The sequence below is a fragment of the Dromiciops gliroides genome, chromosome 5 (assembly GCF_019393635.1).
Source record: "Dromiciops gliroides isolate mDroGli1 chromosome 5, mDroGli1.pri, whole genome shotgun sequence".
Taxonomy (NCBI): domain Eukaryota; kingdom Metazoa; phylum Chordata; class Mammalia; order Microbiotheria; family Microbiotheriidae; genus Dromiciops; species Dromiciops gliroides.
In genome coordinates this window covers 47,749,651-47,774,434 of record NC_057865.1, presented here as the reverse complement: position 1 = coordinate 47,774,434, position 24,784 = coordinate 47,749,651, and the positions used below count along the sequence as shown (strand labels likewise).

The 24,784-nt window shown below is 36.1% G+C and overlaps 1 protein-coding gene across 6 annotated transcripts in view; it reads left to right on the top strand.

Moving 5' to 3' along the window:
• Positions 1 to 24,784, top strand: part of ANKIB1 (ankyrin repeat and IBR domain containing 1) — a 131,193-nt gene that overhangs the window by 74,771 nt on the left and 31,638 nt on the right. For all 6 annotated transcript variants that reach the window (XM_043966723.1, XM_043966720.1, XM_043966717.1 and 3 more), the window contains 6 exons: positions 296 to 478; positions 2,691 to 2,808; positions 9,501 to 9,709; positions 13,118 to 13,206; positions 18,408 to 18,552; positions 20,845 to 21,011. In XM_043966723.1, coding sequence (XP_043822658.1) covers positions 410 to 478; positions 2,691 to 2,808; positions 9,501 to 9,709; positions 13,118 to 13,206; positions 18,408 to 18,552; positions 20,845 to 21,011 — 797 coding nt within the window. In that variant the 5' untranslated portion in view covers positions 296 to 409. The remainder of the gene's footprint in view (positions 1 to 295; positions 479 to 2,690; positions 2,809 to 9,500; positions 9,710 to 13,117; positions 13,207 to 18,407; positions 18,553 to 20,844; positions 21,012 to 24,784) is intronic.

Here is a 24,784-nt window from a genome sequence, read left to right as displayed (position 1 = left end):
GCTGTTGTCTGTTAAAGGTGGGGTTTGAACCCAGGTCTTTCTGACTCCAATCCCAGCTGCACTGTTACCTCTCATATCTTACACGTTCTTAAGAAATGTTGTTAAATTGGATTAGAAATCGGGATCCTATCTTGATAATGTTAATTGCCTAGATGTGTGTATACACATACACACACACACACACACTTCATAGATGTTGTTTTATCAGACCTTTTAAAAGGGCTACTTCGATACTATGTGTATTGTTTTACCTTCATTTAAAGTCTGTAACTGATCAGTCTTAATGTTTTTTAAGCTTTTAGTAAAACATGGTGGAGACTTGTTTGCTGAGAATGAAAATAAAGATACTCCTTGTGACTGTGCTGAGAAGCAACACCACAAAGACCTGGCCCTCAATCTTGAATCTCAGATGGTTTTCTCAAGGGATCCAGAAGCTGAAGACATAGAAGCTGAATATGCTGCTTTAGACAAAAGAGAGGTATGCTCTAAATAAGTCATCATGCAAAGAGTAATCATTTTGTTTCCTTTTTATCAGGATGTTTATTCTCTCTTATCATATTGCTATAGAAACCATATCAGATAATAGTCATGTCAGGGGACATCCTTCGTTGTCTCCTAACAATTTTTTGGTTACATTTTACATTTTGAACTGTCTCCTTCCCTTCCTCCTCACCACCCACTAAAAAAGCCACCATTTGACACAGGGGTGTGTGTGTGTGTGTGTGTGTGTGTGTGTGTGTGTGAGTGACAGAGAGAGACAGAGAAACCATACTATGAATATTTCTATGTATCAGTTCTTTCTCTAGAGGAGCATCTTCTTTCATAAGATAATACTCAGGATAACTTAATCATTCACAGTTAGTCTTTGGACAATGCTGCTGTTTCTGTGCACAGTGTTCTGTTTATTTCACTCATTATTTCATGCAAATCTTTCCTTGTTTTTCTAAAAACCAACCTGCTCATCATTTCTTACAACACAGTAGTATTCCATCACAGACATATACTACAACTTGTTTAGCTATTCTTCAATTGATGGGCATAGCCTCGTACCATCTTGGGAAACAGACTTAATAGTGGTATTGCTGGGTCAAAGGATACATACACAGTTTTATAACTCTTTGAGCATAATTCCAGATTTCTTTTTAAAATGATTGGATCAGTTCAGTTTCACCAACAGTATATTAGTGTCCTAGTATTTCCACATTCCCCTCCAACAATTGTCATTTTCCCCTTCTATCATTTTAGTCAATCTGATAGGTGAGAGATACCTCAAAGTTTTTTAAATTTGCATTTCTCTAATGAGTGATTTAGAGCATTTTTTCATAGAACTGTATATAATTTTGATTTCTTCCTCCAAGAAATGCCCATTCATATTCTTTGACTATTTTTCAGTTGGGGAATGACTCTTAAAATTTTGACAGAGTTCTCTATGTATTTAAGAAATAAGACCTTTATACAAGAAACTATGTATAAAAAAATTTCCCCAGACGTCTGTTTTCCTTCTAATCTTAGCTACATTGGTTTTGTACAAAAACTTTTTAATGTAGTGTAATAAAATTATCCATTTTACATCCAACAATGTTCTGTCTCATAAGTCTGATAATAAAGTTTTACATTTGTCAAACACAAGGTTACTGTAATCATTTACTGTGTATTATATGCCTACTCTGTTTCACTGACTAACCTTTTTATTTTTTAGCCGGTATACCTTGTGACTTGGCAAGGCACTGAACCTATTTGCCACTGTTTCCTCAATTATAAAATGGGAATAATTCAAAAGAGGCTTCACTTTTTGCTGAGGACCGCAGGAATTATCTTCCTTTATTGTTTGCCCATGGACTTGATTTATGTAATTGTACATTCCCTCTTCTCCTCCCTCTCTTTTGATGCACCCTCTTCCCTATTTGTCAATTTAGTCCCACAAAATATATTGATACAAGTAGAAATCTTATAAAAACAAATGTTGAAAACTGTCTTTACATGTAACTGGAAAATATATAAATACTTTTATATAAAAAAGCAATTAAAAGTGTGTGTGTGCGCACGCGCACACACACACACACACACACACACACACACCCCTTTAAGAGTAGTGGGGTTTAGTCTATGATGTTTCAAGCCTGTTCCTCTAGTATCATTTCTTCTGTTTCTTTAAATTCTGCTTTCAATTTTAACCCTTCATATACTTTTTTCTTTTTTTTTCTTTATACTTTTTAGAAAGAAATATTTTACTGCTTCTTGTTAGTGCTGTCTTTTAACCTAAAATAAGTGGGGGATTTTTGTTGTTTTTTTTTGTGTGTGTGAGGCACTTGGGGTTAAGTGACTTGCCCAGAGTCACACAGCCAGTAAGTGTTAAGTGTCTGAGGCAGGATTTGAACTCAGGTACTCCTGACTCCAGGGCCAGTGCTCTATCCACTATGCCATCTAGCTGCCCCTAAAATAAGTGTTTTCAAAGTTTGTTCATAATAGTTTTTACATATGGTATAATTTATTTAATTAATTCTATATTTGGTAGTTTGCCTTTCTTGTGTTGCTGTTCTCTGGAGTGTTTCAAAGTCTACTACAACGTGCTCCCTCTTATACTTCACAATATAAATGCAAAATGATAGTAATGTTTTAGTCATAGTAAGTTTTTTAAATCTTCAGTTACTCAACATCTGATTTAGCCTCTGATTCTGTTCTTTTCACAGCCATATGAAGGATTAAGACCACAGGATCTTCGAAGACTAAAAGATATGCTGATAGTAGAATCTGCTGACATGCTTCAGGCCCCATTGTTCACTGCTGAGGCTTTACTCAGAGCTCATGGTAATGACAGAAACATAGAAGCTTTCAGATGATTTACATGCAAATATTTTATGTCTACTCATATCAAATCAAATCTTAGATAATAGATCAGTGAAAATCAGCAAACATTGATTATGTTTTGAATTCAAATGAGGGAAACTGAAAAAAATACGTAGGGTTTTTAATCTGCTTTCATGTTGCTTACAATGCCACATTTTATCAGAGTATGGCTTAAGCAAAATTTAGAATATAATTTTCAGAGCCTTGTCCTCCATTTTTTGGCATTGCCTTCCAACTAGAAAATGCTGATTACAAATGGTAGTGCATTAACATTTTTAAAGAAAATGGTTCTAAGGATGTTCATTTTATTTTTATGTGAGTTATTTGCTATCACTAAATCATAATCATAACTGGGATTTATTTTTTAATTCTTTAAGATTTACAAAATTCTTTACAGACATTATCTCATTTGAACCCTACAATTACCCTGTGAGTGGTGTTTCATAGGCAAACACATACAGGTTTTCCAAAGAAACAAAGGGGGGGGGATGTAAAAATTATTTGTGGTAAAGATTAATATTCCCGTTTTTAGCTAACTCATTTGGGAGGGGCCATACCTGGCCCACCCCAAGGTTACATATGCTACTAAATTGAGAAGGAAAACTCTCCCATAGGCAGTTTTTGAAGGACCTCCCCTTTTGGGGAAGGAAAGATTGAACGCTCCCTGAAGGGAAGACATCCCATTTCCCAATTCTGCATTTTCATTGGTTATCTCCCATGCCTATAATGTTTTTTTTCTTTATCTTTACCTCTTGACTTTATTCAAGTCCTCTAAAGTCCCACCTTCTATATGTGAGGCTTTTCCTGATTCTCTTTAATATTAATGCTTTCCCTGAGATTGTCTCTCCCATTAGATTGTGAGCTACTTGAGAACAGAAACTGGATTTTGCCTTTCTTTGTATCCCCATCACCTTAGTACAAAGTCTCACATAATAAGGACTGAATGAATGCTAGTTGACTTGATGCACACATCTCCAGTGCACACACACTCAACAAGTCTCCCTGGTCACAGTTCCAGGATGAACAGGAACACTAGCACATTAGAACATTCAGCTACAGGGGAGTTGGGATCCAGGTCAAAGATCCAAGGTGGAAAAGAGTGCTGGGTGGTTGCTCACAGACCAGACCACAGAACAGTCACTACACCTCTTCTTAAATCATAGCACCGTAGAAAAACCAAAAACTTAAAGTTTCCTAGAATTACCTCTGAAAAGAGCATCATGAAAAATGCAAAGGTTGGCATACCCCTCCCCGCACCGTCCCAGGAACAGAGCCCATGTTCAACATAAAATTAAAAGTGAAGAAATAGGGGACAGCTAGGTGGCACTGGCCCTGGATTCAGAAGGACCTGAGTTCAAATCTGGCCTCTGACACTTGACACCCGCCCAGAAAAAAAAAGAAAGAAAGAAATAGGCTTGAAAAAAGTAAGCAAAAAACAAATAAAAAATAATCTGACAATAAGAAGTTACCATGGTGACAGTGTAAGTCAAAATATAAACTCAGAAGAGGATAACAATATCAAAACAGCTACATATGAAGCCTCAGAAAATAATGTGAATTGGCGTCAAGCCCACTAAGGATTTTAAAAATCAAAAAAGAGGTAGAAGGGAAAAAATGGAAAAGAAATGAGAGTGGTGCAAGAGAATCATGAAAAAAAAGTCAAAAACTTAGTAAAGGAAGCACAAAAATGGAAAAAGCGGTACAAAAATTCAGTAAAGAAAACAACTCCTTAAAATGTTTTGTGGCTGTTTGTCTTTCAAGCATGTCTTGCTCTTCCTGACCTTAGTTGGGGTTTTCATGGCAAAGATACTAGAGTGGTTTGCCATTTCCTTCTCCAGCTCATTTTATAAATGAGGAACTGAGGCCAGCAGAGTTAAAAGTGACCTGTCAGGGGCAGCTAGGTGGTGCAGTGGATAGAGCACTGGCCCTGGAGTCAGGAGTACCTGAGTTCAAATCCAGCCCCACACTAGCTGTGTGACCCTGGACAAGTCACTTAACCCCAATTGCCTCACTTTAAAAAAAAAAAAAGTGACCTGTCCAGGGACACAGAACTAGTAAGTGTCTGAGGCCAGATTTGAATTCAGAAAGATGAGTTTTCCTGGATCTAGGCCCAGTGTCCACTGAGCCACCTACCTACTTTTTATGTATGGAATAGTGGCCATCATTTCTATTTGAGTTTTATACCACTGCTTTAAAGTTTAGAAAGCCCTTGTCATACAACTTTGTAAAGAGAATTTTTTTCCCATCACCCCCCCCCTTCTTTGAAATAAAAGAAATTGGGGCTTCAAGTGGTAAAATAATTTGCCTATGTTCACACAATTGCTTTAAATAAGAACCAGCATGCAAACCCAAGTACCCTTTTCAGATCTCAATAAAAATTTTATTCAATTTAGAACCATGGGAACATAAATATGAATTTTAAGGATTTGGTCAAAGAACAAATCATGGAAATAATCATTTCAGTAAGGCAAATGACTGCAATGAGACAACCTACCAGAATTAAAACTAGAAAAAGAACAAATTAAACATCCAGAATTCAGCACTAAATTTGAAATCCTGAAAATCAAAGGAGATAATAAAAATGGAAAGTAATACATTAAACTAATAAAATTAGGAGCTGGTTTTATGGGGAAAAAAATAAAATAGATAAACCATTAGGTGATTTTAGTTAAGAAGAAAATCAAATTACCAGCATCAAAAATGAAAAAAGTGAATTTACCAATAAAGAAAAAAAGCAGTTATTAAGAGCTATCTTGCCCAAGTATATGCCAATAAGTCTGACAATCTAAGTGAAATGAACGAATATTTATGAAAATATAAGTTGCTCAGATTAACAAAAGAGGGAATAGAATACTTAAATAACCTCACCTTAAAAACCTTTTGAACAAGCCACCAGTGAGCTCCCTAAGAAAAATCCCCACCAGATGGTTTCACAAGTGCATTCTACCAGATATTTAGAGAACAATTAATTACAGTACTATATAACTTATTTGGAAAAATAGGCCAAGAGAGAGTCCTGTCACATTCATTTTATGAAGGAAATATAGTTTTGATACCTAAGGCAAAAAGTACAAAGACAGAGAAAGAAATCTAGAAACCAGTTTCCTAAATGAATACCGATGAAAACATTTAAAATAAAATATTAGCAAGGAAACTACAACAATATATCACCAGGCTCACTCGCTGTGAGCAGGTGGGATTTATACCAAAAATGCAGAGCTCATTCAATATTAGGAAAATTATCAGCATGATTGACCATATTATTAACCATTGGAAATCATATCATCATATATCACCCATTCCTATTCAAAACGCTAGAGAGCTTTCCTTAAAATAATAAATATCTAAAACCATCAGCAAGCATCTGTAATGGGATAAGCTAGGAGCCTTTCCAGGAAGATCAGGTTGAAGCAAGTGTGCCTGTTATCAACACTATTATTCAATAGTTTAACAGAAATACTAGCTACAACAATAAGTGAAGAAAAAGAAATTGAAGGAATTCATATAGGCTATGAGGAAACAAAACTATCACTTTTTGCAAATAATATGATGATATACTTAGAGAACCCTAAAGAATCAAGGAAAAAACTAGTTGAAATAATTTAACAACTTTAGCAAAGTTGCAGGATATAAAATAAACCTACATAAATCAGCAGCATTTCTAACTATTACCAAAGCAACAAGATAAACCCAAAAACTATATGAATACAGTTACAAAAAGCTTTTCAGACAAATAGAGTCAGATTTAAACATTTGGGAAAATATTAATTGCTCACAGGTAGGCTGAGCCCATGAAGAAAAATGACAATTCTACCTAAATTAATCGACTTATCACTGCTTTACCAATCAGACTATAAAAAATAGTGTATAGTGTGTGAAAAAATAATAAATTTCATCTGGAAGAACAAAAGATCAAGAATATCAAAGGAATTAAAGAAAAAATGAAGGTGGCCTCACTGTATCAGATTTTAAACTGTATTATAAAACAATAATCAATCTGGTGCTGGCAGTAGTGGATCAGGGAATAGAATAGGTACACCAGCCACAGTAGTAAATGACCATTGTAATTTGACTTCAAGAAACCTAATGATCCTAGCTTTGGGGACAAGAGCTTACTATTTGACAAAAACTGCTAGGAAAACAGTTTGGCAGAAACTAGGTATAGACCAACATCTTATACCATATACTAAGATAAGGTCCAAGTAGGTACATGATCTAGATGTAAAGGGTGATGCCATAGGTAAATTAGGGGAGCATGGAATAGTTTACCTGTCAGATCTATAAATAGGGGAAGTATTTAGGACCAAACAAGAGAGCATAACAAAATATAAAATGGTTAATTTTTATTATTAAATTTAAAAGGATTTACACATAACCAATGCATCTGAGATTAAAAGGAAAGCAAAAAGTTGGGGAAAATGGGTGTTTTACAATAAACGTTTCTGAAAAAGGCCTCATTTTTTGAAATATATCAAGAACTGAGTCAAATTTATAAAATACAAGTCATTCCCCAAATGATAAACGGTCAAAAGATATGAAAAGGCTGTTTTCAGGCAAAGAAATCAAAGCTATCCTTATATGAAAAAATACCCTAAGTCACTATTGATTAGAGAAATGCAAATTAAAACTCTGAGGTGCCACCTGTCTATTATGACAGAGAAGGAAAATTATAAATGTTAGAATGGATGTCAGAAAAATTTGGACACTAATGTTTTGTTGATGATGTTGTGAATTGGTCCAACCATTCTGGAGAGCAATTTGGAAATGTACAAAAAGGGTTATAAAGATATGCATATTCTTAGACCCAGAAATACCACTACAAGGTCCGAGTTCCAAAGAGATTTCTTTTTTTAAAAAAAAGAGGACCCTGGGGGCAGCTAGGTGGCGCAGTGGATAAAGCACTGGCCTTGAATTCAGGAGGACCTGAGTTCAAATCTGGGCTCAGACACTTGACACTTACTAGCAGTGTGACCTTGGGCAAGTTACTTAATCCTCATTGTCCCGCAAAAAACAAACAAAAAGAGGACCCATTTGTATGTAAATATTTATAGTAGCTCTTTTTGTGGTGGCAAAGAATTGGAAATTGAAGGGATACCTATCAAGTTGTTGCGAATGTAATACTATTGTGCTATAAAAAATGAACAGCAGCATGATTTCAGAAAAACTTGGAAAGACTTACATCAACTGATACAGAGTAAAGTGAACAGAACCAGAACATTGTACACAATAACAGCGATATTAAACAAAGATCAACTGTGAGTTAGCTATTCCCAGCAATAAAATGATCCAAGAAGTTAATTCCAAAAGACTCATGATAAAAAATGCTATCCACCTCCAGAGAAAGTAGTGAGGGAATCAATGTAGATTGAAACATCCTATTTTTTCACATTCTTTATTTTTGAGGGGTCTTTGTTTTCTTATACGTTACCAATATGTAAATACGATTTGCATGATTGCACACACATTTCCTATATCAATGTGCTTGCTTTCTCAGGGAGGAGAGGATTTGAAACTCAAAATTTAAAAAACTACATGTTAATTGTTTTTACATGCAATTGGGAAAAAATAGTTTTTAAACAAAAAGAATAAAATCCCCTTCTGTAAAAATAACAACATAATAACACCTACCTCTGAGGGTTGTTTTGAAGATCAAATGAGATAATATTTGCAAACCTCAAAGTAATACATAAATTTGTTATTATGATTATTATCAAAATTCTCCTACCCTACCATACCCAAAATGAAAATATAAAGTGGATTACATTGCATTGTTGTGTGGAATATAATCCAAAATCTTGACTGTTAATTCATTTTTTTCTATATTAATGTTATATGTCAACTGATCAAGAATTTTTTCCAACATCCTGAGGGAGGTAAACTGGTTTTTGAAAGGTTTGAAGTATCCTAAAGTTTAAAGACCCTATTAAATTGTATTATAATGTATTTGTCTCAAACAAGTGAAAAACTGAAATTTGAATGTCTGCATTGTCAGAGGGTTAAATGAATTCCACAATTAAATTAATAAACAACCTCTATTTACATTGATTGAAAGGGAAGTGATGGTGTAGAAAGTCAAAATGTGATATATTAAAGAGTTCAAGTTCCATCATTCCCAATGAATCAATATTTCATCACTCTATGAACATTTCTGTGTGATATTTTTCACTTACAAATATTAATAATTGGATTTACCTTGGACAAGTCAATCTGTTTGCTTTTGGTTTTTTAATTGGTAAAATGAAGGGGTTGGGCCAGATCATCTTTAAAGTCTTTTCTTTCTCCATATAATCTGTGATGTCACGAATATAATTTCTATTTTCCTAATGGTTTGATACATTATACGTTGTTACATAAAATAACTCTAGTGCTTTAAAGTTTCAAAGTATTTTTCTCATTCTGTTAGGAGAGTGTTGCATGTTTTCCCATTTTATAAAGAATTGAGACTCAGGCTTGATTACTTTCCTACCATAAATCTTTGGAGGTGTCCTGAATCCCTATTTTCTGACTCCATGAATTATTAGTAACTCTAAGATATCTATACATGTTTGTATTTTTAAAAAAATTTTAGGTAACTCAAACCTCTTCAGGATTAGGATTTTTAAAAACTGACATTTTATTTTTGCTGAGCATTATCTTTCTCATTTTTTGTTAAGACTGGGACAGGGAAAAATTACTTGAAGCATGGATGTCTAATCCAGAGAATTGCTGCCAACGTTCAGGTGTTCAAATGCCAACCCCACCTCCAAGTGGGTACAATGCCTGGGACACACTTCCTTCTCCTCGAACTCCAAGAACAACTCGCTCTTCTGTCACTTCTCCAGATGAAATTAGTTTATCTCCTGGTGACCTGGATACAGCTTTGGTGTGTATTAAATTTGAAATTTATCATTGTCTTATACTTGACTTAATGTTTGTAATTACTTTTGTTTCGTGAGATTTTGGGTTTTTTTAAATGGTAGGGAGTGGACATAGCAAGCAGAATATATGAGATAGATTGTGTTTGACAGGAAAAAGACTTGTTATTGATGAGAAATTGATTCCTGAATCAGCTATCTCTAAAGACTATTGACCTCTTAGAGTTAAAATCAGAATTAGTCATTTTAAAAAACATACAAAAAACCAAGAATAATAATAGTGAGAAAAACATGTCATACAATTGAAATGCTTAAACTCTGAGTTACCTAAACAAGTAAATGAAAATAAGAACATGTCACATGGATAACAAGCTATAGCAAGCCCCCACAAGTCTTGGTCCTCGTCAAGAACAAAGGGCAAACAATGAAAATAAATTATCTCTTCCTCCATGGTATTGATGTGGGATGGAATTTGGGGTCAGATTGGTCGTGAGTCATCCCAAAAGAATTACAAGACTCAGTGACTCAGTTTCCCAAGTTTTATTGCAATACTGTGGGTGACCACAGGGAGAGAACCAGAATAGTGGAATGGTATCTCTCGAATAGTGAAAGAAAAGACAGTTATTTATAGTATGGGAGGTACAGGGGAAGGCCTGTCCTAATTTGGAGTTCCTGGGGTCCTAAGCCAACCCCCGAGGCGGGGACCTTTTTCCATGGAGGTGTGTTTTGGGGGTTTACATGTCATAAGGTGAATCTGGGGTCAACTTTGGCCTTTTCTGCACATGTCTCTGGTTCCCATATCTCCATTTTTCTTTTATTTCTAGTCTAAGTTTCTTTCTATAGCCTGTCATTTTTTTTCATTCTTATAGTCTCAGGTCTTCATAGCCTCCCTTATGGGTTTTCATATACCCTGGGAAAAAGGATAACCATCATCTCTTCTGTTACTGCTTCCTGTTGAGTGGGGGCAACATAGGGGCCCCCAGGGTGCTTATGAATTGAGGGAGATCTAGGAACTTGAGTTATAAATGCGAGAACCACAACACAAAACATAAATGATTTACAAACAGACCAAGGGACAACAGGGACCGTAATACAGAATAAATTGGGGGGGGGGGGGCGAGGATCCATCATCATCGGTAATAGAAACCTTTCCCTTCCTAGAACAACATTCTCCTCCTTCCCCCACCCTCTTCCATTCTTCCCATTCTAGTTCTTCCCTTCGTTGCTTTTTTACTCTTGTTCCCCACAGCCTCCTATACTCATTGAGGCCTCAAGAAAATTGCCATCCTTTTTTTTTTTTTAATTTTTTTTTTTTATTTTTAAGTGAGGCAATTGGGGTTAAGTGACTTGCCCAAGGTCACACAGCTAGTAAGTGTTAAGTGTCTGAGGCCGGATTTGAACTCAGGTCCTCCTGACTCCAGGGCCGGTGTTCTATCCATTGCGCCACCTAGCTGCCCCTGCCATCCTTTTTACATCTCCAGGTTGCCTCCCATTTTTTCTTTAAGCAATTTATCACTGTATCATTCTGATCATCTAGCACACAGCTTTCCTGCTACTCTCAAACTACTACCACAGTAATTTTGGTCCTCACATCTCTGGGCTGACCATTAAAATGCCTCTTCTTCCTACCACTCTCATCCATCTTTCACTCAGCTGCCAAAGTTACTGTGCTCTCGAAAGTTTTAGAAACTTCTTAAATTTACTCCTCTTTTCCTATTATTTCATTATCTCCCTTATCTGGTTCCAATCTGCCTTTTTGATCACAATCTTATTCTGTGTCCATTTATATAATCTAGGTTTCAACCAGTCTTGGCTGTTCTGTCTTGAACTTGTTCTCCCCTCTCTTATCTCTTTGCATTTGGTTATAGGATCACAGGAACCAAAGCTGTAGAAGAGATCTTAAATATAATCTAGTCTCACCTTTTTTTTTTTAAACAGTTGAGGAAACTAAAACCTAGAGAATTTGAATAATTTCCCAAGGTCACAAATCAATAAGTGCCAGTTCCAAGATTAGACCCAGATTCTCCTTTTCTATAACAAGCTTAACAAGATTTCTCATTTCCTAGCACAGTGCCTGGCACATAATGGCTATTTAATAATAAATACCTATTGGTTGTTCACTTTACTTATTCCAAAACTGTAGTGTCAATATCTGCATTTCAAAAGTACATTCTGTCAGCATAGTATGGTACACAACTGAAATGTCTTGAATTCTTTAACCAAAAGAAAAACTCTTTGTTTTTTATAAGAAAAACCTCTTTGAAAGTATAATTTTGCTTTGTTCATTCTTACTGTACCTATATGAAATGTACACTTCGTAACTTAATTATTGATTCAAAAGATACCCAGAGAAATTCTTTTCAAGGCACAAAATGGGTGGAGATGGAATAAAGTATGTCATTCTGACTTAAAAATGCATCTTTTGGGGCAGCTAGGTGGCGCAGTGGATAGAGCACCGGCCCTGGATTCAGGAGTACCTGAGTTCAAATCCAGCCTCAGACACTTGACACTTACTAGCTGTGTGACCCTGAGCAAGTCACTTAACCCCAATTGCCTCACTAAAAAAAAAAAAAAATGCATCTTTTTTGTTTGTATGATTCCTTTTCCTAATGTATAGTTTTTGGTATGTATAATAACATTAAAACTTAGATTTTATGATAAAATCATTCAACTTTTGCAATGCAATTGATGATTAAATGTCAATAAATTACTCCACTTTTTGCCTTTGTTAATAATTAACAAAGTGCCGTTTTTTAGCATTTAAAAAAAAACATCCAAATACGTTATTTTAGTCCACTTCATAGAATTCCATAGTTGGGAAGTGAAATCAGTGGGTATCTATTCCAAGTCACCTCTAAAAAAGAACCAACACTAGTATATAACCAATAAGAGATTATCTAGCTTTTGCTTGAAGACCTCCAGTGAGAGGAGCAGCCCTTCACTTTGGGATGCTTCGGATTTTTAATGAAATCTTAGTTTAAGTGTCTGACACATAGTGAGTGTTTAACAAGTGACATAGTAGATAGTCCTTCAGTCAGGGAGACTTGCAGTTTTATCCTGCCCAAATACTTTTAAGCTTTGTTACTCCAGTCACAAAGTCAGTTAAGGTTTCACAATCTGTTTTGTTTTCATAAAATGGGGATAATTATAACAGTTACTTCAGAGTTGTTTTTAGAATCAAATAACATGAGACACACACACACACACACACATATATATATATATATGTATATATATATATATATAGCATTGCATATATATATAGCATTGCAAACAATAAAGCACTATATAAAGGCTAATTGTTATCCTTGTTAATATTTGTCCAGTCCATTAATAACTTAAAATGGTATCCTTAGCAGATTTGCTGATTACACAATTATGATTTTGTATGTTGTATTTTTTTATTTATTCTGTAGTGTGACATTTGTATGTGCAATATTTCTGTGTTTGAAGACCCAGTGGATATGCCATGTGGACATGACTTTTGTCGAGCATGTTGGGAAGCGTGAGTATATATGTGACAGTATTTCTTACCGAATTTAATTATTATTTAATTATAAAGTACCTTGAATTTAATACTTTTATAATAATGAATTTTTTTACTAGTATCATCAGCATATTGAAATTATTTGTAACTTTAATTTTTACCAGAGGTAAGAATTTGGGGGGGGGGGCAGCTAGATGGCGTAGTGGATAGAGCACCGGCCCTGGAGTCAGGAGGACCTGAGTTCAAATCCGGCCTCAGACACTTAACACTTACTAGCTGTGTGACCCTGGGCAAGTCACTTAACCCCAATTGCCTCACCAAAAAACCCAAAACAAACAAACAAAAAGTTTTGCTTCATCAACAATGGGTGTATTTTTAGTATTTTACTTTTTTTGTTATATTTGAATATACAGAAGCTATTTTGAAGTATTGCCTAAATATATTAAGAAAGAGTTGCTAAAGTAAATGTGGTAACGTTTTAAGGAAAAGTTGTGGTCCCAAGGAAGAGATGAGGTTTTTCCAACCAGTGGTTCCTTATACCAGAGATATCACATGTCTAGCTCCTATCTCTTAAATGAAAATATGATACACATTGGAAAGGGGAGATCATTTGTACTATTGAAGCTGTTCAAGTGCAAGGTGGTAAAGGCAGTGGGAATGGAAAAGCAAAGTACAGCTGGGATAAAATGTTCTGAAAGCAGAAGGGAGGAAACTATAATACAGATGAAGAAACTGAGGCAGAGAAAACTGTGGGAAGCAAGGGGCCTTGGGCTTTGTGGAGGTGGGATAGGAGATGGAATGATCCCCTCCTCTTCTACATGAGACTAAGGCAGAGACATGTTGAGGCAGAAATGAGTTCATAAACTTTTCTCTTTCTGCAAAATGTCAATTGTACTTTGAGTTAAAGTCCTTTATCAGTTTCTACTTTCCTTGATTTGTCTTAGTAAATCTATGGAAATTTTTGTACAATGTGGAAAAAATAATGTTGAACAGTAGATTAGAACAAAAACTGAGTATACAAAGAGTACTGTGACAGTTATAGAAATAGAAATGAAGGAAACCTTTTTTTTTTTTTTTTTTTAAGTCTAGGCTTAGGGGTAGCCAGGTGGCACAGTAGATAAAGCAGTGGCCCTGGATTCAGGAGGACCTGAGTTCAGATCTGGCTCAGACACTTGACAGTAGCTGTGTGGCCCTGGGCAAGTCACTTAACCCTCATTAACTCCCCCCCCCCCCAAAAAAAAAAAAAAGTCTAGGCTTAGTGGCTGATCACAGAGTAGAAAATGGTGAAGTTTACTATCCAAAATGGTACTCAAAAAGCATTTTTCACTTTTGATTTGAGTCAACTGAATAAATTATTTCAATAACAATAATATCTAGTATTTATATAGTCTATTAAAGTTTACAAAACACTTTACAAAATATTATCTTATTTTATACTCACAACAACTCTTGGAGATAAGTTATTATTTTTGCCATTTTACAAATGAGGAAATAAGTAAGGCAGAGATTGCATGATTTGCCCAGGGTTACACAGCTAGTAAGTGTCAAATGTTGGATTTGAAATTCATGTTTTCCTGACTGCAGGTACAGTATACTTTGCCAACATGTAGATATTGATGATTAATATATTAAATCTCTCAGATTGATAGTGGTTCTAAAGGTAGAGAAGGGAGTACTATGTCAGTGATGCCATTTGTCATTATGGAGAGAGATTTCAACAACATTCTTTCTTACATTTAACTTCTGCTTATTGTCATATGTCTCCTTAATCAACCCCATCTCACTGGGACTATGCAGAAAGCAATTTAATACCTTAATCTGAGAAATAATTTTTAAAGGTACTTTTTTACTTCTCATCAGACTAGATCCTTTATAATACATGTAACCTGCCATTTGTCCTTTAGAAACATTGAAAACAAATATAGAAGTTATTGAATTCTAATGAATCTTTGATAAATAATGTAATTGCAGACTTGTATTCACTAGTTTAATGTCGACTTTGGTGTTCTTATTTTCGTTTTAAACAATGTAAGTTAACTTTTGGATATATCTTTCTTTAAGACTGTTATATAAGAAAACCAGATATACAAAAAATATAATTTCAGGATTGAGTTTATAAAAACATTCACCAAATTATTTTTTAAGTAGTTGACTAAATTTTACCTTTAAAATTTCAGGGGAGAGGTAGAGCCAAGATGGCAGAGAAAAGGCGGGGATTCACCTGAGCTCTCCCCCAAACCCTTCAGAACACCTTTAAATAATTCCCTGAAACAAATTCTGGAGCATAAGAACCCACAAAAGGATGGGATGAAATAATTTCCCTGCCAAAGACAACTTAGAGAGTCAACAGGAAAGGTCTGTTGCATTAGGGTGAGAGTAGAGCATAGTACAGTGTAGGTCGCCCGACCAGACCAGATCCCAGTAAACCAGGAGCAGGCCCTTGGGAGCAACTGAATTAGTAGCCACAGTGGCTGCTTCCAAAGCTCTCAGCCCACAGATGGTAAAGGGGTTGAACAGTTGGGCAGAAGATTACATGGGTCACTTTGAGGGTACTGGGGGCAGGACTCTGTTGCTTTGCTCATACTCAGATCCGGGTTGCAGTCATTGGTGGCGGTCCCAGGGCAAGGAGGAGCAGAGAAGTAGCACACCAGAGTTTCCAGCCACAGTGGAGCAAGGACCCTCATCACAGTTCTAGGGCAGAAAAATGTTCTTGTGGTCTCTCATAGACCAGAGCACAAGCCAAGAGAGGAGTAAACACACCTCTCCTTCGATTATACCACCATGGAACAACTGAAAACTTAGAGGTCCCTATAAGTATCTCTGAAAACAGCTACATAAAATTCCTGAAGCTTGGGATAGTGCACCTTCCACCCTAGAAGCAGAGCCTCACTTTAGCAAAGAGTTAAGAGTCAAGAAATAGGCTGGCGAAATGAGCAGACAACAGGAAAAAAGAATTCTGACCATAGAAATTTACAGTGGTGACAAGGAGAATTAAAACACACCCAGAAGAAGACAACAAAGTCAGAACTCCTAGATTCAAAGCATCTAAGAAAACTAAGAATTCGTCTCAGGCCATGGAAGAACTCAGAAAGAATTTTGAAAATCATATAAGAGTGTTGGAGGAAAAATTGGGAAGAGAAATGAGAGTGATACAAGAAAATCATGAAAAAAGAGTCAACAGCTTGGTAAAGGAGGCATAAAACCCCCCCAAAAACTGAAGAAAATAACACCTTAAAAAAACAGACTGGGCCAAACAGTAAAAGAGGTACAAAAATCTAATGAGAAGAATGCCTTGAAAAAGCAGAATTGGATGGGGCAGCCAGGTGGCACAGTGCGTAAAGCACCGGCCCAGGATTCAGGAGTACCTGAGTTCAAATCCGGCCTCAGACGCTTGACACTTAACTAGCTGTGTGACCCTGGGCAAGTCACTTAACCCCCATTGCCCCGCAAAAAAAAAAAAAGCAGAATTGACCAAATGGAAAAATATATACAAAAGTTCACTTAAGAAAAGAACTACTTAACAATCAAAATTGGCCAAATGGAAAAAGAGGCACAAAAATTCACTGAAGAAAAAACTCCTTAAAAAGTAGAATTGGCTAAATAGAAAAGGAGGTACAAAAGCTCACTTAAGAAAATAATTCCTTAAAAATTAGAATTGAACAAATGGAAGTGTAAGGGGCTAAAATTCTAGCTAATCTGTCTAAAATATCTAATGAGTGGTCGCCAATAAATTATAAGCTTTAGCAAGAGTTAGACTTTTAAGCATTTATTAAGGAGAATAAGAATTTGGTAAAGAGAGAGAGAAAGGCCTAGATTCCTATCTGTTAAAGGGAGAGCACATTTCTAGCTCCGCTCTCCACCAGAGTCCAGAGGAAAGAGAGTGAGAGCACCAGCCTCACCCCTCTTCCTCCCACAAGCAAACGTCACTTCCTCTTGCCAAAGAAAGGCCTATCTTGCCCTCAGATGCCTTCTCCTCATGGTAGAGCATCCTGCAGTAAGTCTCCAGCAGGTAGCATCATCCCAATCATTATAGAAGCTAATGACTTTATGAGAAGTTAACCATAAAACAAAACCAAAAGAATGAATAAATAGAAGACAGTGTGAAATATCTCACTGGAAAAGTAACTTCTGAAAAATAGTTCAAGGAGAGATAATTTAATAATTATGGGACTACCTGAAAGCCATGATTGAGAGCCTAGACATGATCTTTCAAGAAATTATTAAGGAAAACTGCATTGATATTCTGGAACCAGAGGGTAAAATAGAAATGGAAAGAATTCCCCAATCACCACCTGAAAGAGATCCCCAAATGAAAACTCCCAGGAATATTATAGCCAAATTCCTGAGCTCCTAGGTCAAGGAGAAAATATTGCAAGCATCCAGAAAGAAACGATTCAAATATCATGGAGCCACAGTCAGGATAACACAAGTTTTAGCATCTTCTACTTTAGGAATCAGAGGGCTTGGAATATTATATTATGGAGCTGGAATTACAATAGAGAATTCACCTACCCAGCAAAACTGAGTATAATCTTGCGGGGGGTGGGGAGGTGGGGGAGATGGATATTCAGTGAAATAGAGGACTTTTGAAGCATTTTTGATAAAAAGACCAGAGCTGAATAAAAAATTTGATTTTCAGATACAAGACTGAAAAGACGCATAAAAAGGTAAACAGGAAAGAGAAATCAAGGAATTCAATAAGATCAAATTATTTATATTCCTGTATCGGAAGATGTTGCTTGTGACTCCTAAGAGCTTTATCATTATTAGGGCAGTTAGAAGCAGTACACATAGAGAGGAGGCATGAGTGTGAGTCGACTATGATGGGATGATTTCAAAAATATAAAATTTAAGTTTTACCTTGTATTCACCACTATTCCCCTCTTTTTGTTAAAGGTGTTTGGGAATTGAATTAATCTTGTCTGTAATCCAACTATAATATGATTCTTTAATATTACTTTTTAAATGTCATTGATTTTTTGTATTAAGCATAGAACAGTGTTATATGTGATGATTTGTTTTTGTATTTCACTTAATATTCTGCAGTTCATATGTTACAATTAATTCTCTTTATGCCTTCCATTATCACATAATGTTTACTATAAAGAAGAAAAATCAACAGCATGTGCCTCCCAAAGTAACACTTAATAAAACTAATATCAAAATTATTTTCAGCAGTTCATTTTTTCCAACAGTTAATTGATTAATAACTTTGATAGGTTTTTGAATCTGAAAATTCAAGAAGGTGAAGCCCATAACATTTTCTGCCCAGCCTATGACTGCTTCCAGCTGGTACCAGTGGATGTCATCGAAAGTGTGGTTTCCAAGGAAATGGACAAACGATACCTACAATTTGATATTAAGGTAAATTAAGTTATTTATATCTAAGTAAAACATGAGCTTGACTTCATTATTTTAATTTTAAATCATCAATACAGTCTAATTTTTACTTTAAAATCTGTTAGCAGTCATAACTCTGACTCAGAATCAATTCAATAAACATTTAAGTGCCTACTATGTGCCAGAAGCTGTGTTAAGTGCTAGGGGTTAGGAAGGAGGGAGGGAAGGAGATAGTCCCTGCACTCAAGGAACTGAAAATCTAATGGGAGATAGCAACACGCAAAAGGAAGCTGAAAGGGATTGGGGGTGGGGAAACAACACCATGGGGTACTGAGTAGAGAGCACGGGGTTTTGTGGAATGAAAGCTCTGCAGAGCTGCTTATGGAAGATGGAGTTTGTGCTGGAAAGGTTTTGAGCCCTCTATAAGGGAGGACTTTAAGAGGAATTTAGTACTTCCTCCTCTAGCTTCCAGTCAGAGGGGGAGACAACTGAGGATGAGTTGAGAAGGTATAGAGCAGGGCTTCTTAAACTTTTTCCACTCACGACCCTTATTTGCCCCCAGAAATTTTTACGCGGCTCAGGGGATATAGGTATATAAAATAGATATACATAACCTTTTACTGTTGCCAAGTTTTTCGCCACCTCCATTCAGTTATGTGACCCCCATATGGAGTTTCAACCCACAGTTTAAGAAGCTTTGGTGTAGAGTCTCAAAACCTGAGTCATTGTCTTAGTGAGCAGCTTCTCCTGGGGTGGGGCATGGCGTTCCTTGGAGTCAGGCTCTGCTAATGGAAGATGGAATCAGAGTCCAAGCTGGAACTGAGCTCAGGCATATAATGCAGTCAATCTATACCTGAACAAGAATCCTAGTGCGCTTCTTCTAGCCTTAACAAGGACAATAGTGGAAAGGGAGACTAAAAACCACATACTGAAATTGAGAAATAAAGAATTATCTGACAGTTGAAAAAAAGAATTGTGAACAAATTTGATGGAGTGGACCTCAAAGGAGAAATTACTAAACGATGTCACAGGGACATCCTGGAAATTTGACTGAGGTGAATGTCAAGACAGCCGTTTTGTGTTTTTCTTCATTTTAGCCAAAGAATTCGTCATCATGTGACCGACATTCTGGGCATGAACTCTATACACTGAACAAGGCTGGTTTTCAGATACCATAATAATGTTTGGCATTTATATAGTGGATGAAAATTTGCACCACACTTTACATATATTATATCTTCATAATGTCCCTGGGAGGATGGCGCTGTTATTATCAGAAAAGCAAACCAATTCTGAGACTTGTCCAGAGTCACTCATGGATTCAAACCCAGACCCTCCTGACAGAGTCTGCCTTGGAGCTGTAATGCAAACTAACACTGGTTTGGTTTTGCTACCTTTGAGTACCCGGAGTGACGTCTGTGCCTGAGTTCTGTACTGTACAGAGGGAGGTTTTAGTGTCTGGCTCTGTTGATGGAAGGGAAAGTTAGAAGGATTGTCAATTTTAATACCCCATACTGTAATCTTTCACAGGACTGATTAATAACTTAATTGCTTAGTGGGCTTGATCTAACTTGAGAGGTTGATTTAATGTTAAGAACAGGTGACTAAGTACCTTCTTTCACAATACTAATTTTGTTATTGTCCCAGCTCTTTTACTCACTAAATGACCTTGGGCAAGTCACTTCTAATCCCTTAGCCTCATCTGGAGAGCAAGAATAATATTTCCACTACATGTTAACATGAGTTTGTTGTTAGGAAAACACTGTAAACTTAAAAGCCTGCATATAAATATGAACTACTATTATGCTGTTGTTTGATTCTTGTGATCTCATATTTTGAGATCATAACATGCAGACCAGTAACCGAACATTCAAAAACTAGAGCCTGTTTTGAAAAGTAAGTGAACTTTTTACTTGAGTGTAAAAAACAGCGATTTGGTTACAGTGGTCACAGCTAAAGTGCTCTTTGTAATATTTCATAAGATCAGCTCTATTTTGCAAGGAGAATATGAAAACATTAGTTACATTAAACTGTATCTAAATTAAATTAAATTATTATTTCAATTTATCACTATATGATGTCTTGATAAAAGAAATAATAGAAATTTTATATTTAAATGATAAACTATAGTAGTTAAGTTGAATATAATTTTTTTCTTTTAAAAAATTACTATCTGGCAATGCTATTTTGCTATCTCAAAGGTGTAATAGACCTGGATTTGTTGCATTAGACAGCTTTTATCACAAATACATTTGAAGATTTAGGTTCTATTCTTACAAATTAAAATAATTTTCTGTGGTATTTTCTTTCACCCAGGCCTTTGTTGAAAATAATCCTGCAATTAAATGGTGTCCTACACCAGGCTGTGAGAGAGCTGTCAGACTAACAAAGCAGGGGTCAAATACATCTGGTTCTGACTCACTAAGCTTTCCATTGCTGAGTGCTCCTGCTGTTGATTGTGGAAAAGGACATCTCTTCTGCTGGTTAGTATAATATGTTAGTCTCTTTATTTAAGAACCAAGTTTAATAAATATTTGCTGAACTGAAAACACAAAAGAAAAGGAATGTTTTGTTTATCCACATTTTGTCTTTGAATTATAAACATTTTGCCAACCAAAAGAATCTCATGAATTATTAACTGATGATGATTGTGGATTATAACATGGTACCCCAAAGATCAATTACTAGATTTCAGTTTCCCTGTGTATTTCCCTGCTGCCAGGTTCCAAAAAGGGCAGTGAAGTTATCTGTAGAACTATAGACATGCTCTTGCTGCCTCTGGTCCTGTCTAGAACACACTGGGGTTATATGGAAGGACCCTAGATGTGTAAAGTAATGTTCAGCTTTTATTTAGTCTTCCTTATCACCTAGAAGTTGGTTAGATGGTAAGACTTGATACTCAAAAAGGTATGGAAAAGGAGCCAGTTTTTTACAAACCACTGCTACTTCTTTAAAACTTCTATAATAAATTATTATTATAGATGCTTTATCTGGTCATTCAGTTAGTAGAGGGAAAAAGCAGTGCTTTCAGAAATTTTGAGCAAAATATGTCAGCTATTTGTAAAGCATACTTTGCAATTTATTTGACATATGTATTTAGCACCTAATATCTATATACACTGTGCTGGGGGATCATTGGGGTGGGGGGGGGAGGGAATTCAAAGATCAGTTCCTGCCTTCAGTCGGCTCATACTCTAATACAGTCAATCCTCAATATTCCCATATTTAACTTTCATGACTTAAAGCATTCTTGATTTTATTAGTAACCTCATTTTTTTTCACTTTCCTTGGCAACTGTGAGATGTACAAGTTTATGTCCACAAGAAGGAGGCAAGTCCTCATAAAAGTGTTAGTGAATCCACTCCAGAAAATACTAAAGTAAACTCAAGTGAGCAATTAGGGAATTGGAAGAAAAAAAGAAAAAGCGACCAGGTTTGTGGGTAAATGAGATGATGGTTACACCCTTTCTCCCTCCCTGCCTCCTGGCTCCCTTCCTAACCCTGCCAGGGAACCACCCACACCTGCCAACGCCCCTGCCAGCCCTGCCCCCTCCCCCCCATGATGGAAGCATATGCTTTTCATTAGCAAACAGTTCAAAGGCAAGTGTGTCCCCTTTCCCTTAATTTTATCGTGGCGTTCTGATATTATAAAAATCAATGCTGGGGGCAGCTAGGTGGCGCAGTGGATAGAGCACCGGCCCTGGAGTCAGGAAGACCTGAGTTCAAATCCGGACTCAGACACTTAACACTTACTAGCTGTGTGACCCTGGGCAAGTCACTTAACCCCAATTGCCTCACTAAAAAAAAAAAAAAACCAATGCTACTTAAATTACTTATTTTAGCATCATACCAATCAAACTACCAAAGGATTACTGTATAAAAACTAGAAAAAATAATGAAATTCATATAGAGGCACAAAAGATCAAGAATCTCAAGGCCAAAAGTGGGAAGGAAGAGGGACTAACACTACGAGATCCTACTTAAAAGCACTAATTCTCAAAACAGTTTGGTACTCTTAAAAAAAGAGAGAGATCAATCAGTGGAAGCAGGTTGGGTACACAACATATAGAAGCAAACAGAGTTATGAGACTTAATTTTCTATACATGTAAAGACCCCAGCTACTGGTGTAAGGATTCACTCATTCATAAACACTTTTGGAAAAAGTGTACATCATCGTGGCTGAAATTATGTTCAGATCTATACCTCACACGAGAAGCTCCAAATGGATACAAAATCTATATATAAAAGGTCACACTATAAGCCAATTATTAAAATAAAGAGATTAGCTCTTTAGATTTATGGATAGGGGAAGAGTTCATGACCAAAAGATTGAAAAGAATCATAGATAGTGTATAATTTTAATTACATAAAGTTAAAAATGTTTTGTACAAACAAATCCAACTTTCTTAATATTAGAAGGGAAAATAAAATGGAAAAAAACCCTTTACAACAAATTTGTCTGATAAAGATTTCCTATTATTTTTAAATTTTATTTTCATATACAAAAAAGTGATTGCCTTTGATTAAATTTCTGACCATAAAAAAAAATACTGAGTGTGGTAGGTCACAGTTATCTTATTTGTTTCAAAGAGGAATTTAATCAGTTTTTATGTAAAAGGGAACTCTGTAAGTAAGATCTTTACAAAATAATGCATGACTTTGATTTTGTATATTCCCCTAAAAGAAACAAAAATAATTCTCCAAAGATAGTAATAACTGCCATACCAGATGGCAACAGTTATTCTTTCTCAAAACTATATCTGAAAAGCTCTGTGAGGGACATCCAAAATTAATATACTAAGTTTACATCTCCATGAATAAGGGCAATCTCTTCCATTTTCCTTTCAGTCTGGTATAGTATATTGTGATTAGTTTATTAAGCAATTCCTTCACTACCCTACATAGGCCCCTCCCTCCCTTGTTCATTAGGACCTTTATTCTTTGACAGAGAATCTACAGCCATGTCACAATACCTGCTCCTTTTTTTCTGAAAACCTAGCTACGGTTATGTTTGAAAGTTAGGGTAGGTGGCAGCTAGGTGGTGTAGTGGATAAAGCACCAGCCCTGGATTCAGGAGGACCTGAGTTCAAATCTCAGACACTTGACACTAGCTTGTGACCCTGGGCAAGTCACTTAACCCTCCTTGCCCTGCCCCCCCCCCAAAAAAAAAATACAAGAATCCTTTCTACTGCATCCCTCTTCTGCCTTCTTGAATACTTACAGTGATGATGGGCAGTAAATCAGTCCATTTAGCTCTTGTCTTCTCAACACTCTCTTACCTCCAATACAAAACATAGAGTGCTAATGGACTTGAGGTCTTCTGCTTTAATCACTTAGTCTCTACTGTGGTCCAGACTTTGCCGGTTTCCTTTGTTGTTCCTTAAAAGATACTACTGTCAGATTTCCTCAAAGGCCTGATCGTTTCCTCTTGATATATTCAGTCAGTAAATATTTACTAAACACCAGGCACAGTGCTGAGAACTTGGGATACAAAGAATGGCATAAGACCCCCAAACCTGAAAGAGTTCACTATTTAATGAGGAAGAGAACACATAGAAAGAAGCTCCAAAGTGCAGTGAGGGGCTTAACTGGGATGGGGCATTTTTTCCCCCCAAAGATGTTTTGTTGCACTCAATGGCAGCATTTTTACCTCTTGCTTTTTTTCTAGAATTTAATTTCTCCTTTATTTTTTGGTGAGGCAATTGGGGTTAAGCCACTTGCCCAGGGTCACACAGCTAGTGATATTAAGTGTCTGAGGTAGGATTTGAACTCAGGTCCTCCTGACTTCAGGGTCAGTGCTGTATCTACTGCGCCACCTAGCTGCCCCTTCTCCTTCATTTTATAATCCTTTTTATGACCACTTGATTTACTACTAGGTGTTGTTTCATTCAGGCATGTAGTGTGTGTGTGTGTGTGTGTGTGTGTGTATCTATATGTATATGTGCATATATATATGCATATATATATATGCACACACATATGTCTAGTTCAATCCTATAAACTTTTTTTTTAAGTTTTGAATTCCAAATTTTATTCCTCTTTCCTTTCCCCCCTCCCTTAGGCAGTAAGCAATCAGATATAGTTATACATGTGCAATTATGTAAACATTGCCATATTAGTCATTTTGTATAAGAAAACTTGAATAAAAGAAAAAATGAAAGAAAGTAAAAATAGCATGTTTCAGTCTGTATTCTTTGGAGGTGGAGAGTATGCTTCATCATTAGTTCTTTGGGATTTTCTTAGATCATTGAATTGC